The sequence below is a fragment of the Lithobates pipiens genome, unplaced genomic scaffold (genome assembly GCF_037356315.1).
Source record: "Lithobates pipiens isolate NorthernLeopardFrog02 unplaced genomic scaffold, aLitPip1_a1.2 Scaffold_23, whole genome shotgun sequence".
NCBI lineage: Eukaryota > Metazoa > Chordata > Amphibia > Anura > Ranidae > Lithobates > Lithobates pipiens.
In genome coordinates this window covers 165628589-165642396 of record NW_027507785.1, presented here as the reverse complement: position 1 = coordinate 165642396, position 13808 = coordinate 165628589, and the positions used below count along the sequence as shown (strand labels likewise).

The window sequence follows — 13808 nt, the reverse complement described above, 5'->3', positions numbered from 1 at the left end:
GCTACTCACAAAAAACTCTAGAGAAAGTTGTAACACAGGTGTCACAGATGGACAGACAAACTTTATTGGTACCAAAAGCCAAACCAGAACATCAAGGAGCTATAGCCTTTGTGACAGGGTTCAATAGGAAGTATAGACAAGTAGAAACTATTTTCAAAAAATATTGGCCTATCTTACAACGAGATAAAGATTTGGCCTCTATTATTCCACAGAATCCCAAATTTATCTATAGAAGGGCACCGAGTTTGAGAAATCAACTAGCCCGCAATGTCCCCGACCCCCCCAAAAAAACTTGTAACCTTCCTTGATGGATCCGGCTTCCATTATTGCATGAGATGCAAAGCCTGCAAGACCACCAGAGGACCCGGTTCATCAAGGAAGATTACTCAGTTTCAATCACAAGTCACGAAGTTGGAGTATAAAATCAAACCACTAATTACGTGCAACTCAGATCATGTAACATATGTGCTGGAATGCCCCTGCTCCATGCAGTATGTAGGTCGAACTACTAGACAGCTAAGAATTAGAATTAATGAACATCTTACAAATATTAAGAAAGGATTTCCCAACCATAGCGTGTCAAGGCATTTTAAAACACATCACGATAGCGATCCTTCACTCTGTAAATTTTACGGGATCGATAAGATCTCAAAACATTGGAGAGGAACTCACATGAAAAGGGAAATATCAAAAAACGAAACGAAATGGATATACAATTTACAAACTATGCAGCCTCTAGGAATGAACATAGAGTTCGATTTAAATTGTTTTTTGTCCAATGATTGAAAAGTCCCTCGTATTTCTTGTGTCTAGGTAGTTTCCGCCATTTCTTCATTTTTTTAAATTCATTTAGCGTTTTTTTCTGGCCTATGATGTGGGCTTTGTTGGTTTTTCATCACATCTGGTAGCCAGAGATAATGCCGGACATAGTTTTTGGTAATGGTAATAATATATTTAAGAATTTTATATATTTCTTAGAAATAGTTAATTACTAATCAGGAAAAAATCCCTCTTTTTTTGTCTTATAAGTGGTAAAAAAATTTCCAGACTATAGACTGACATCTAGTGGTCAATTTGGAAATTACAAGCAACTTATCCCTCTTTTTCCAATGGACATTTCCATTGGATTATTATATGCGTATTTTTCTAATTTTATTTTTTATTCTTTAATTTCTAGCATATACAATTTATCCCTTCGTTTTTGGGCTAATACGTTTTATACGTTTATTTGCTAGTTATGTTTTAATGTACCATTATTGCTGTTAGCCTTAAGTGGGACTGAGGCTGCGTATTAAATTAAGTTTTTCTCGATTGGTCTATGGATTAATCGAGACACTATAAAGAACGCTGATTTTGTGACTGGGTACGCTTCCTGATGACGTGTCAAACGAAACGTACGTCGAGGCGGTATCCAGTCACGTTCGTTTAAGTTTAGTTCCGGTCGTCCTTGGTTATCGGCTGTCCTTTGGTGGAACGCACGCCTACACCACGAGGAACTACGTATCCATTACGAAACGTTTGTTTTAAGCAAGCAGCCCCAGTGCCAGGTTGGGCACTGACATATGTAAGCAGCCATTTGGCGTTATGTTTTTTAAATTTATTTTTATTAATTAAACGGTGTTACGCTATGGATTTTTGTTTGGCTTTTTTTATGACCTATCTGAGTCTATGAGGAGAAGCTTCTGTCCATATGAGGTCCACCTTATTCCATGTGAGCAGGGAATCAACCTGCATAAGCCTATTTGACTATCTTTTTAATTAAAGTAGTCAACAGCATCTGGTAAGAAGACATCTTTATCTTCACAAGTGGGGTGTTGTTTCTATGTCCATAAGTTTTTGGTGAAGGGACGTTTCATTACGTTATAGAAGATTCCAGCAGTCTTTTGATTTACGGATTCAGAAGGAGTCTTTCACTGAAAAAATCACTGTCTTTGGACTTTGAAGTTATATTTATTTATTTAAGTTTTTTTGTTTCCTTTTGGTGTCATCACCCAACTGGGACTTTATTTATTATTGTTTTTCACTATATTTTGGTTGTAATTTTCTGTATATTGCAGTTTTATAATATGGTGTGTATTATTTTAGATACTATTTGATTATCAAATTTTCACACATTTTTTTGATACCTATATTTGCTCTAGCGCCCCTATCATCAGTATATTTTCAGCATGACAAGTTTTTTTTTGTTCTTTTAGGGAGCAGCTATTAGTTGTTTGATTCAACATATTTGAGCCACTGACTATTGGTCAATTTGATATCTTTTTTATTATTTTTTGTGGCGCGGAGTTTATTAGTTGCTGTGTATCAGCCACTTTTTTTCACATGGTATATCTAATGCCTTGTTAATCATTTTGTACTCTTCTCTTGACGGATACCTTTTTAACAATGAGAGCCCTCTAATGCTTTGGAAGCTCTCTGCAGACCATGGCTTTTGCTATAGGATGCTACTAAGAAAATATCAGGAAAGACCTACTAGAACTGATAAACTTTATTTGGGGTTAATCATAGGCACTTTAAATGATGGCAGGTGCTGACACATATTTAAAGAGGAAGTAAACCCAAACTGAAAGTTTGCTAAGGACAAGCATACTAAGGCCATGGATTACTGGAACCATGTCCTGTGGTCTGATGAGACCAAGATAAACATATTTGGTTCAGATGGTGTCAACAAGCGTGTGTGGCGGCAACCAGGTGAGGAGTACAAATACAAGTGTGTGTCTTGCCTACAGTCAAGCATGGTGGTGGGAGTGTTATGATCTGGGGCTGCACGAGTGCTGGGGAGCTACAGTTCATTGAGGGAACCATGAATGCCAACATGTACTGTGATATACTAAAGCAGAGCATGATCCATCCCTTTGGAGACTTTGCCCCAGGGCAGTATTCCAACATAACGATCCCAAACACCCCCAAGACAACCACTGCCTTGCTAAAGAAGCTGAGGGTAAAGGTGATGGACTGACCTAAACCCTATTGAGCATGTGTGGGGGATCCTCAAACGGAAGGTGGAGGAGCGCAAGGTCTCTAACATCCACCAGCTCCATGATGTCATCATGCAGGAGTGGAATAGGACTCCCTTGGCAACCTGTGAAGCTCTGATGAACTCCATGCCCAAGCGGGTTAAGGTAGTGCTGGAAAATAATGGTGGTCACACAAAATATTGACACTTTGGGACCAGTTTGGAAATGTTCACTTAGGGGTGTACTCACGTTTGTTCCCAGCAGTTTAGACATTAAAAGACATTAAAAGAGAAGTATGGAAAAGGTAGGTAGATGGTGCATCTGTCCCCCGCCACCTCTGCACTGAGAACCGAGCCACCAAATATCGCTGATGGCTCAGTTCTCTCAGCTCCCCGAGCAGAGAGCTGCTGCCTGGCAGTCAGCAGCTCTCCTGCTCTGCTCCTCCATGCTTATTGGAGCGCTGAACTGTGGAAGGTTGAGAGGCTGAGGCGGCCATCAGTCCAAGAACCTGATGGATCCAGACTCCCAGAGTCTGGATGACGCAGTGCCTGTGTGACATCAGCAGAGAGCGGTTTTCAGATTGCTCTCTGTTGAAACCGGGTCACAGGAGTGTAAAACGAATTGCACTCCTATGATCCTTAGGAGAGGCCCGGCCAAATGAGCCCAGGCTGGACTTCTCATTTAATGGCTGTGTGTTGAGTTATTTTGGGGGGGGGGGCAGCAAATTTACACTGTTATACAAGCATTGTATCAAAGTGTCATTTCTTCAGTGTTGTAACATGAAAAGATATAATAAAATATTTACAAAAATGTGAGGTGGTGTACTCACATTTCTGAGATACTGGGGTTGATTTACTAAAACCAGAGAGTGCAAAATCTGGTACAGCTGTGCATGGTAGCCAATCAGCTTCTAACTTTAGCTTGTTCAATTAAGCTTTGACAAAAAAAAAAAAGACAGAAACTGATTGGTTTCTATGCAGAACTGCAACACATTTTGCACTCTCTAGTTTTTGTAAATCAACCCCTCTGTGTGTGTGTGTGTGTGTGTGTGTGTGTATATATGTATATATGTATGTGTATGTATATATATATATATATATATATATATATATATATATTTACGTGCCTTGGAAAAGTATTCATACCCCTTGAGATTTTACACATTTTGTCGTGTTACGACCAAAATCATAAATGTATTGGGATTTTATGTGATAGACCAATACAAAGTGGCACATAATTGTGAAGTGAAAGGAAAATGATAAACGGTCTTCAGAATTTTTTTTACAAATAAATATCTGAAACGTGTGGCATGCATTTGTATTCAGACCCCTTTCTGATACCCCTAACTAAAATTTAGTGGAAACAATTGCCTTCAGAAGTCATCTAATTAGTAAATATAGTCCACCTGTGTGTTAATTAATCCCAGTGTAAATTTTACAGCTGTTCTGTGAAGCACTCAGAGGTTTATTAGAGCACCTTGGTGAACAAACAGCATCATGAAGGCCAAGGAACACACCAGACAGGTCAGGGATACTGTTGTGGAGATGTTTAAAGCAGGTTATAAAAAATATCCCAAGCTTTAAACATTTCATGGAGTACTGTTCAATCCATCATCTGAAAATGGAAAGAGTATGGCACAACTGCATGCCTACCAAAACATGGCCATCCACTTAAACTCACAGGCCAGGCAAGGAGAGCATTAATCAGGGAAGCTGCCAAGAGGCCCATGGTAACTCTGGAGGAGCTGCAGAGATTCACAACTAAAGTGGGAGATTCTGTGCACAGGACAACTATTAGTCGTGCACTCCACAATTCTGGACTTTATGGAAGAGTGGCAAGAAGAAAAACATAGTTGAAAGAAAGCCATAAAAAGTCCAGTTTGCGAGAAGCCATGTGGGGGACACAGCAAACCTGTGGAAGAAGGTGCTCAGGTCAGATGAGACCAAAACTGAACTTTTTTGCCTAAAAACAAAATGCTACACGAGGCGGAAAACTAACACTGCATATCACCCTGAACACACCATGAAACATGGTGGTGGCAGCTTCATATTATGGGGATGCTTTTCTTCAGCTGGGACAGGGAAGCTGGTTAGAGTTCATGAGAAGATGGATGGAGCCAAATACAGGGCAATCTTAGAAGAAAACCCGTTCAAGTCTGCTAAAGACTTGACTGGGGTGGAGGTTCACTTTCCAGCAGGGCAACAACCCTAAACATACAGCCAGAGGAATGCAATGGTTTAGATAAAAGCATATTCATGTGTTAGAATGGCCCAGTCAAAGTCCAGACCTAAATTGAATTGAGACTCTGTTGCAGGACTTGAAAGTTGCTGTTAACAGACACTCTCCATCCAATCTGACAGAGCTTGAGCTATTTTGCAAAGAAAAATGGACAAAAATGTCACTCTCTAGATGTGCAAAGCTGGTGGAGACATACCCAAAAAGACGAGCAGCTGTAATTGCAGCGAAAGATGGTTCTACAAAGTATTGACTCAGTGGGGGTGCATACAAATGCACGTCACACTTTTCACATATTTATTAGTTAAAATTTTTGAAAATCGTTTATCATTTTACTTCCACTTCACAATTATGTGCCACTGTGTGTTAGTCTATCACATAAAGTCCCAATAAAATATATTTACGTTTTTGGTTGTAACATGACAAAATGTGGAAAATTTCAAGGGGTATGAATATTTTTTTTTAAGGAGGTGTATATACAGTATAGACATTAAATGAAGATCAATAATGGAACTAAAGGATAGATGACAAATGTTATATTCTTAGTATTTTACCTTTTATTGTAGATTTGACCTTATTCATATTCCCAAAGAAGCCTAAACATTTGTTAAACTATATCTTTCATGATGATGTCTTAACCACTTAAGCCCTGGACCATTTGGCTGGCCAAAGACTAGAGCGTTTTTTGCGATTCGGCACTGCGCTGCTTTAACTGACAATTGCGCAACGTGGCTCCCAAACAAAATTTACGTCCCTTTTTTCCCACAAATTTCTTTTGGTGGTATTTGATCACCTTTACGGTTTTTATTTTTTTCACTATAAACAAAACAATAGCGACAATTTAAAAAAAAATAACATTTTTTACTTTTTGCTATAATAAGTATCCCCAAAAAATATATAACATAAGTATTCTTCTACATATTTTTGGTTAGAAAAAAATCGCAATAAGCGTTTGATTGGTTTGTGCAAAAGTTATAGTGTTTACAAAATAGGGGATAGTTTTATGGAATTTTTATTAATAATTTTTTTTATTAGTAATGGCGGCGATCAGCGATTTTTATCATGACTGCGACATTATGGCGCACAGATCAGACACTTTTGGCGTGATTTTGGGACCATTCACATTTATATAGTGATCAGTGCAATTAAAAATGCATTGATTACTGTGTAAATGTGACTGGTGGTGAAGGGGTTAACCACTAGGTGGCGCTGTAGAGGTTAAGTGTGTCCTAGGGAGTGATTCTAACTGTGGGGGGGGGGAGCTGTGTGTGACACAACACTGATCACCGCTCCCGATTACAGGGAGGGGAGATCGGTTACAGTGTCACTAGGCAGAATGGGGAAATGCTTGTTAACACTAGCATTTCCCCATTCTTCCTCTCCATGAGACAATCCCCGCGGACATCGAATCCGTGATCATGCTCACGAAGCTCCCGGTGGGCTCATGCCCGCAACCTGCCTTTTAAAGGGCAACGTACAGGTACGTGATTCTGCCTGTACGTGTCCTTCTGCCACAATATATCTGCTTGAGGTGGTTGGGAAGCGGTTAAAGTGGATGTAAATCTGAAAATTATTATTTATTTATTTATTTTAATTTAGACTTCTACTTGGTACAGTTGAGGATGACGGACCAAGTCATCTGTGCTGTCTTGCCACGAAGAGTTAATCCAGCTCTGAGCAATCCTCTTGTTTTTTTTTTTGTAAGATAAAAAAACTACACACAGATAAGTTTGTGTAAAAAACTACACACAGATAAGTTTTCCCCCACTGCTGTGACTGACATCTGATTTCTTTATCTTCTGAATGGCATGAAAGAGAGTGTTATGATTCCAGCTTCATATCCCTCCTCCTTTCTTCTCCAGCTCTCCCAGGATTTGATGCTCCACATATCAGCATAATTGGGCATGCTGAAGTCCTAGTTACAAAGTTACATAGTAGGTGAGGTTGAAAAACGACACAAGTCCATCAAGTCCAAAATATGTGTGTGATTATATGTCAGTATTACATTGCATATCCCTGTATGTTGTGGTCGTTCAGCTGCTTATCTAATAGTTTTTTTAAACTATCGATGCTCCCCGCCGAGACCACCGCCTGTGTAAGGGAATTCCACATCTTTGCCGCTCTTACAGTAAAGAACTCTCTACATAGTTTAAGCTTAAACCTCTTTTCTTCTAATTTTAATGAGTGGCCAAGAGTCTTGTTAAACTCCCTTCCACAAAAAAGTTTTATCCCTATTGTGGAGTCCCCAGTATGGTATTTGTATATTGAAATCATATCCCCTCTCAAGTGTCTCTTCTCCAGAGAGAATAAGTTCAGTGCTCACAACTTTTCATCATATCTAATATCCTCCAGACCCTTTATTAGCTTTTTTGCCCCTTTTTTTTACTTGCTCTATTTCCAGTACATCCTTCCTGAGGACTGGTGGCCAGAAATGGACAGCATACTCCAGGTGCGGCCGGACCAGAGTCTTGTAGAGCGGGAAAATTATCATTTTAACTCTGGAGTTGCTCTTCTTTTTAATGCATGGCAATATTCTGTTTGCTTTGTTAGCAGCAGCTTAGCATTGCATGCCATTGTTGAGCCTATCATCTACTAGGACCCCCAGGTCCTTTTCCATCGTAGATTTCCCCAGAGGCTCTCACCCCAGTGTATAGATTGCATTCATATTTTTGCCACACAAATGCATTATTTTAAATTTTTCTACATTGAACCTCATTTGCCATGTAGTTGCCCACACCATTAATTTGTTCAGATCTTTTTGCAAGGTTTCCACATCCTGCGTAGAAGATATTGCCCTGCTTAGCTTAGTATCATCCGCAAATACAGAGATTGAATTGTTTACACCATCCTCCAGGTCGTTTATGAACAAATTAAATAGGATTGGTCCCAGGACAGAACCCTGGGGGACCCCACTACCCATGCCAATGGACCTTATTTTGTACAATAATATTTTATGGGGAACCGTGTGAAATGCTTTTGCAAAATCCAAATACACCACATCTACAGGCCTTCCTTTATCTAGGTGGCAGCTCACCTCCTCATAGAAGGTTAATAGATTGGTTTGGCAGGAAAGTCATGTGGTGCCTTTCCTGAGTTTTGGCTGGATATTATTCATCATGGGGCATGATCAGTGTGACTGAAGCGGAGGAGAGTGTAGAGGTGGGCGGGAGTCTTGTGACACCACGGCTCCACCCACCAAGCTCCGGCAAAGAGACCCAACCACTAATTTGAGTTTAGTGAGGCTTCTACTTCTAAATGGGGGGAAATTTGCAAGGTAGGGATACATGCAGGAGGCTTGCATGTATATATACATTAATACTGTGTCATTGGCTAATACTGGGTGAGTGGTGGTTTTACATCCACTTTAACATAGGATTATCATGTATAACATTCTCACATAAATTCTGTTAATGCAAAGGCGCACTGTGGACAATTCTGAATTTTGTAGCAATTAAGCAAAATGTGCTTTATCAGCAAAATATATTTTTAGCATTTTATTATTTGTATCAAATAAAGTACGTTGATTATATTATAAAAACTGTATTGAGTTATATGTTTCATTTTATTTATTTTTTATTTATGTTACCAAGAAATAAAATGATCTTGGACTCTGTTTTCTGATTTTGCTCTGGTGCTTCTTTTTGTATTTCTATGGTTTAATCTTAAAAGTAGTTCACTTTAAGGTCACCAGAATAAATATCCTCTCTGCAATGTGCACTGTGTGTGTGTGTGAGTTTTCCTTGATGCTTTATAGGGTTTTATTTGCCTTTATCAAAGAGGATGTGATTTTTTTTTATTTTTTTTTTATTAGTCAGTTTTTTTACTTGATGGTCATATCTATTTTTTTCTAGCTGTAAATAAAAAAAACTTACATTATCATTTCTTTCTTTACAGCTGGTGCTTTTTGCTTGACACGATGGTTATCTACAAGTTCTCATCCACTTTTCAGCTTTCCAAAAAGAAATTTGGGACAGCCCAGTCCTTTTACCCATCCACACCTCTTGAAAATCGGTACTCTCTCCATTCATTTAAGATGATTACCATTAGGCATTTTGTTTCTTGGTTTTGTATTTAACTACAAAAGAGCTGCAGCATGTATTGTGGTTCATAAAAGTAGAAAAGTCCAAATAAAGTATGATAAAGAGTGACATAATTTTGCCCATTCAGTGTCTGTGTAAAGCCATTCTCCTAACGCACTGATAGCAATCTTTGTGGTTCCTGTCAACTTTGCAATATTGGGAACAGTTGAACCAGACTGTAGTAAAACCGCTGTGAAGTGGAAATCAGACTGGAATAGACGCAGGGGTAGGAATGGTGATCAGAATGAGAAAAAAGATTGTGTGTCTACGGTGACAAAAGTGGGTAATTTAAAGTATATGTGTGTGTGTGTGTGTGTGTGTGTGTGTGTGTGTGTGTGTGTGTGTGTGTGTGTGTGTGTGTGTGTGTATATAATAATATAATAATAATTATAATAATATATATATATATATATATTTACAGTATATAGTTGTGCTCATAAGGTTACCCTGGCAGAATTTATGATTTCTTTCATTCATTTTTCAGAGAATATGAATGATAATACAGAAACTTTCCTTTCACTCATGGCTAGTATTTGGCTGAAGCCATTTATTATCAATCAACTATGTTTACTCTTTTTAAATCATAATGGCAACAGAAACTACCCAAATGATCCTGATCAAAAGTTTACATACTCCAAATCTTAATACTGTGTATCTGTGTATTGCTTCCTTTAATATCAATGACAGCTTGACGTCTTTTGTAGTATTTGTGGATGAGGCTTTTTATCTTCTCAGATGGTAAAGCTGCCAATTTCTCTTGGGAAAAAGCCTCCAGTTCCTGTAAATTCTTGGGCTGTCTTTCATAAACTGCACGTTTTGAGATCTCCCCAGAGTGGCTCTATGATATTGAGGTCAGGAGACTGAGATGGCCACTCCAGAACCTTCACTTCATTCTGCTGTAGCCAATGACGGATCGATTTGGCTTTGTGTTTTGGATCATTGTCATGTTGGAATGTCCAAGTACGTCCCATGCACAGCTTCCTGGCTGATGAATGCAAATGTTCCTCCAGTATTTTTTTGCTATCAATTTTGATCAAATTTCCTGTGCATTTGTAACTCACACATCCCCAAAGCTTCAAGAGGAATTTCACTGTAAAAAAAATGATTAAAAGCCAGCAGCTACAAATACTGCAGCTGCTGACTTTTAATAAATGGACACTCACCTGTCCCAGGATCCAGCTCGGCTCTCGGCTGCTGCCGCCGCCATTCTAGGTGAGGGAATCAGGAAGTGAAGCATTGCGGCTTCACTTCCTGGTTCCCTACTGCGCATGCGCGAGTCACGCAGCGCAATAGGAATGGTCCACGCTGTCTCTGGGACCCGTGTGTGTCCCAGCAGACAGCGCGCTGGGACAGGAAGAGGCATAGACTCTAGACGTGGGAGTCTATGCCCGGAAGTAGGTGCAAATACCTGTCTTAGACAGGTATCTGCACCCCCCTCCCCCCTGAAAAGTGGCAACTGTGACACCGGAGGGGGGGAGGGTACTGATGAGCAGAAGTTCCACTTTAGGGTGGAACCCCGCTTTCAGTGATCCACCTCTGTGTTTTACAGTAGGAGTACCTTTTATCATAGGCCTTGTTGACTCCTCTCCAAATGTAGCGTTTATGGTTTTGGCCATAAAGCTAAATTTTGGTCTCATTACTTCAAATGACTGTGCCAGAAGGTTTAAGTCTTGTCTCTGTTCTGTTTGGTGTATTGTAAGCGGTATAATTCATGGCATTTGCGTAGTAATGACTTTCTTCTGGCGACTCGACCATGCAGCCAAAAATTCCCTTCTTATTGTGCATCTGGAATCAGCCACACCACATGTTTTCAGAGAGTCCTGTATTTCACCTGAAGGTGTGTGTGGGTTTTTCTTTGCATCCTGAACAATTCTCCTGGCAGAAATTTTAGTTGGTCTACCTGACCGTGGTTTGGTTTCAACAGAACCCCTCATTTTCCACTTCCTGATTAGAGTTTGAACGATGCTGGTTGGCATCCTCACTTCCTTGGATATCTTTTTGTATCCCTTTCCTATTTTATACAGTTCAACTACCTTTTACCGCAGATCCTTTGACAATTCTTTTGCTTTCCCCATGAGTCAGAATCCAGAAACGTCAGTGCAGCACTGAATGAAAGATGCAAGGGTCTGTCAGGAGTCCAGAAACTCGTTGACCTTTCATACACACACACTAATTACAAACAAACAGATCACAGGTGAGGATGGTTACCTTTAGACCCTTTTCACACTGGAGGTGTTTTTCAGGCACTTTAGTGCTAAAAATAACGCTTGTAAAGCACATGAAAAAAGTCTCAGCTGCAATTCCAGTGTGAAAGCCCGAGTGCTTTCACACTGGGACGCTGAGCTGGCAGGACGTCAAAAAAAGTCCTGCAAGCAGCTTCTTTGCAGCACTGCAGGAGCAGTGAATACATTGCTCTTAAAGCACCCCTGCCCATTGAAATCAATGGGCAGCACTGCCGAACCGCTGGCAAAGCGGCACTGCAGCGGTGCTTTGCAGGCTGTTTTAACCCGGTTAAACACGTTTTTTTAAGGGTTAAACGCCACTAGCAGACGAAAAGCACTGCAAAAATGACGGTAAAGAGTCACTAAAAATAGCAGCACTTTACCACCGACGCCCGGGCGCTGGGAGTGTGAAAGTGCCCTTAATAGCCAAACACCAGTTTGTCAACTTGTGTGCATGTTATCAGGCCAAAATCACCAGGGTATGTAAACTTTTGATCAGGGTCATTTGGGTAGTTTCTGTTCTCGTTATGATTTAAAAAGAGTAAACACAGTTGATTAATAATAAATGGCTTCAGCCAAACACTAAAGGGGTTGTAAAGGTTTGTTTTTTATTTTCTAAATAGGTTCCTATAAGCTAGTGCATTGTTGGTTCACTTACCTTTTCCTTCGATTTCCCTTATAAATGTTTTTTTTCTTTGTTTTCTTTGTCTGAATTTCTCACTTCCTGTTCCTCCTCAGTAAGCTGTTCAGTAAGCTGTTCTGGCTGACTAACCACCAGCTCGAATGATGGTGAGAAGTTTACTGAGGAGAAACAGGAAGTGAGATATTCAGACAAAGAAAAAAAACATTTAGAAGGGAAATCGAAGGAAAATGTAAGTGAACCAACAATGCACTAGCTTAGAGGAACCTATGTAGAAAATAAAAAACGAACCTTTACAACCCCTTAACCATGAGTGAAAGAAATGTTTTTATGTTATCATTCATATTCTCTGAAAAATGGCCAAGAGATCATAAATTCTGAGCACAACTGTGTGCGTGTGTGTATATGTGTGTGTGTGTTTATATATATATATATATATATATATATATATATATATATATATATATATATCTATATATATATATATCCTGTTTAAGACAGTATCTTATATAGATTTTTGCACCCAAAGATGCGCTAGGTCTTATTTTCAGGGGATGTCTTATTTTTCCATGAAGAAGAATACGGTACACGTTTATTGTTGAACAAAAAAAAGCTAATTTATTTCCTGTATACGATACAGTAGTACCGGTAGTTGTCATCATAAACCAGAATAACCAGACAAATTGTGAATCCTACGGTATCAAGAATTTCTTGTGACAGACCATTATTTCCATGTACAACAATCTATGGTACATTTACTGATACTGATATTGACCGGTATGAACACAAAGTAAGATTTATTCAATGACAGTCATGTCATCATCTTCTGGAACATCATCATAACAATCCAAACTCTGAATTTCCTGGCGAATTTCTTGTGACTCCATTTCTTTCAGAATCAGTGGACCAAATCTCTCATGTTTAGCAATAGCACTGTACTTAAATGGGTACTTCTTGTCAAGGTAGCCTGCTCGTAGTGCATTTGCAATGCAACTGTAACAACCTCTTGCAGTTTAGGTTTCACAAAGTTTTCACACTGATTTCTCTCCATTCTATTTTCAATGTAGTCATTCATTTCCATGCGCAAATTGTTTTTGAATGGCTTGTTTATTGCAGTATCAAGAGTCTGGAGATAGGCCGTCATTCCTGCGGGAATCATTATTTGATGTATTTTTCTTTTGTGAAGAAATTTCTTCATGTCTTTAGCATGGGGAGTGCTTGCTGCATCCCAGACTAGCAGACCTCTTTGGCTCCCTCGCATTACAAGCGGCAGCATTAAATTGACCCACTTCCTTATAACTGCCAAGGCCAAATTCTTAAATCTGAACCCTATTCGCTACCAAAGCCTTTGCTCTCCTGTCAACATCCCATTCACAGATCAGGTCTTCCAGCTCGGAAAATAATGGTTGCCGACCTGATCCACACTTGCGCTTTTTAGCATTTCCCTTGTCCACTTGTTCAATGTTATTACCATACTCTGCTCGCCATTTTCGGTCCAATCGGATACTCAACATCTTCTCTTTGCAGAAAGCAGTAAGAGTTTGGCCCCACGATTCCTTTCTTGTACTCCATGGAGTAGCTCTTTCTTTTTGCGCTCATGTCTAGGGGTAAAATATAAAAATAAAAATATATACCAGCACTGTTTACCAGTATTTCTTGTACTTCCCCCCTCCTT

At 39.5% G+C, this 13808-nt stretch overlaps 1 protein-coding gene across 5 annotated transcripts in view; it reads left to right on the top strand.

The window, feature by feature from the left end:
• Nucleotides 1-13808, top strand: part of XPNPEP3 (X-prolyl aminopeptidase 3) — a 287901-nt gene that overhangs the window by 34918 nt on the left and 239175 nt on the right. For all 5 annotated transcript variants that reach the window (XR_013262366.1, XM_077452550.1, XM_077452549.1 and 2 more), the window contains exon 2: nucleotides 9087-9203. Coding sequence is in view for 4 of the 5 variants with exons in the window: in XM_077452550.1 (XP_077308676.1) it covers nucleotides 9087-9203 (117 nt within the window). In the remaining variant the exon portion in view is untranslated. The remainder of the gene's footprint in view (nucleotides 1-9086; nucleotides 9204-13808) is intronic.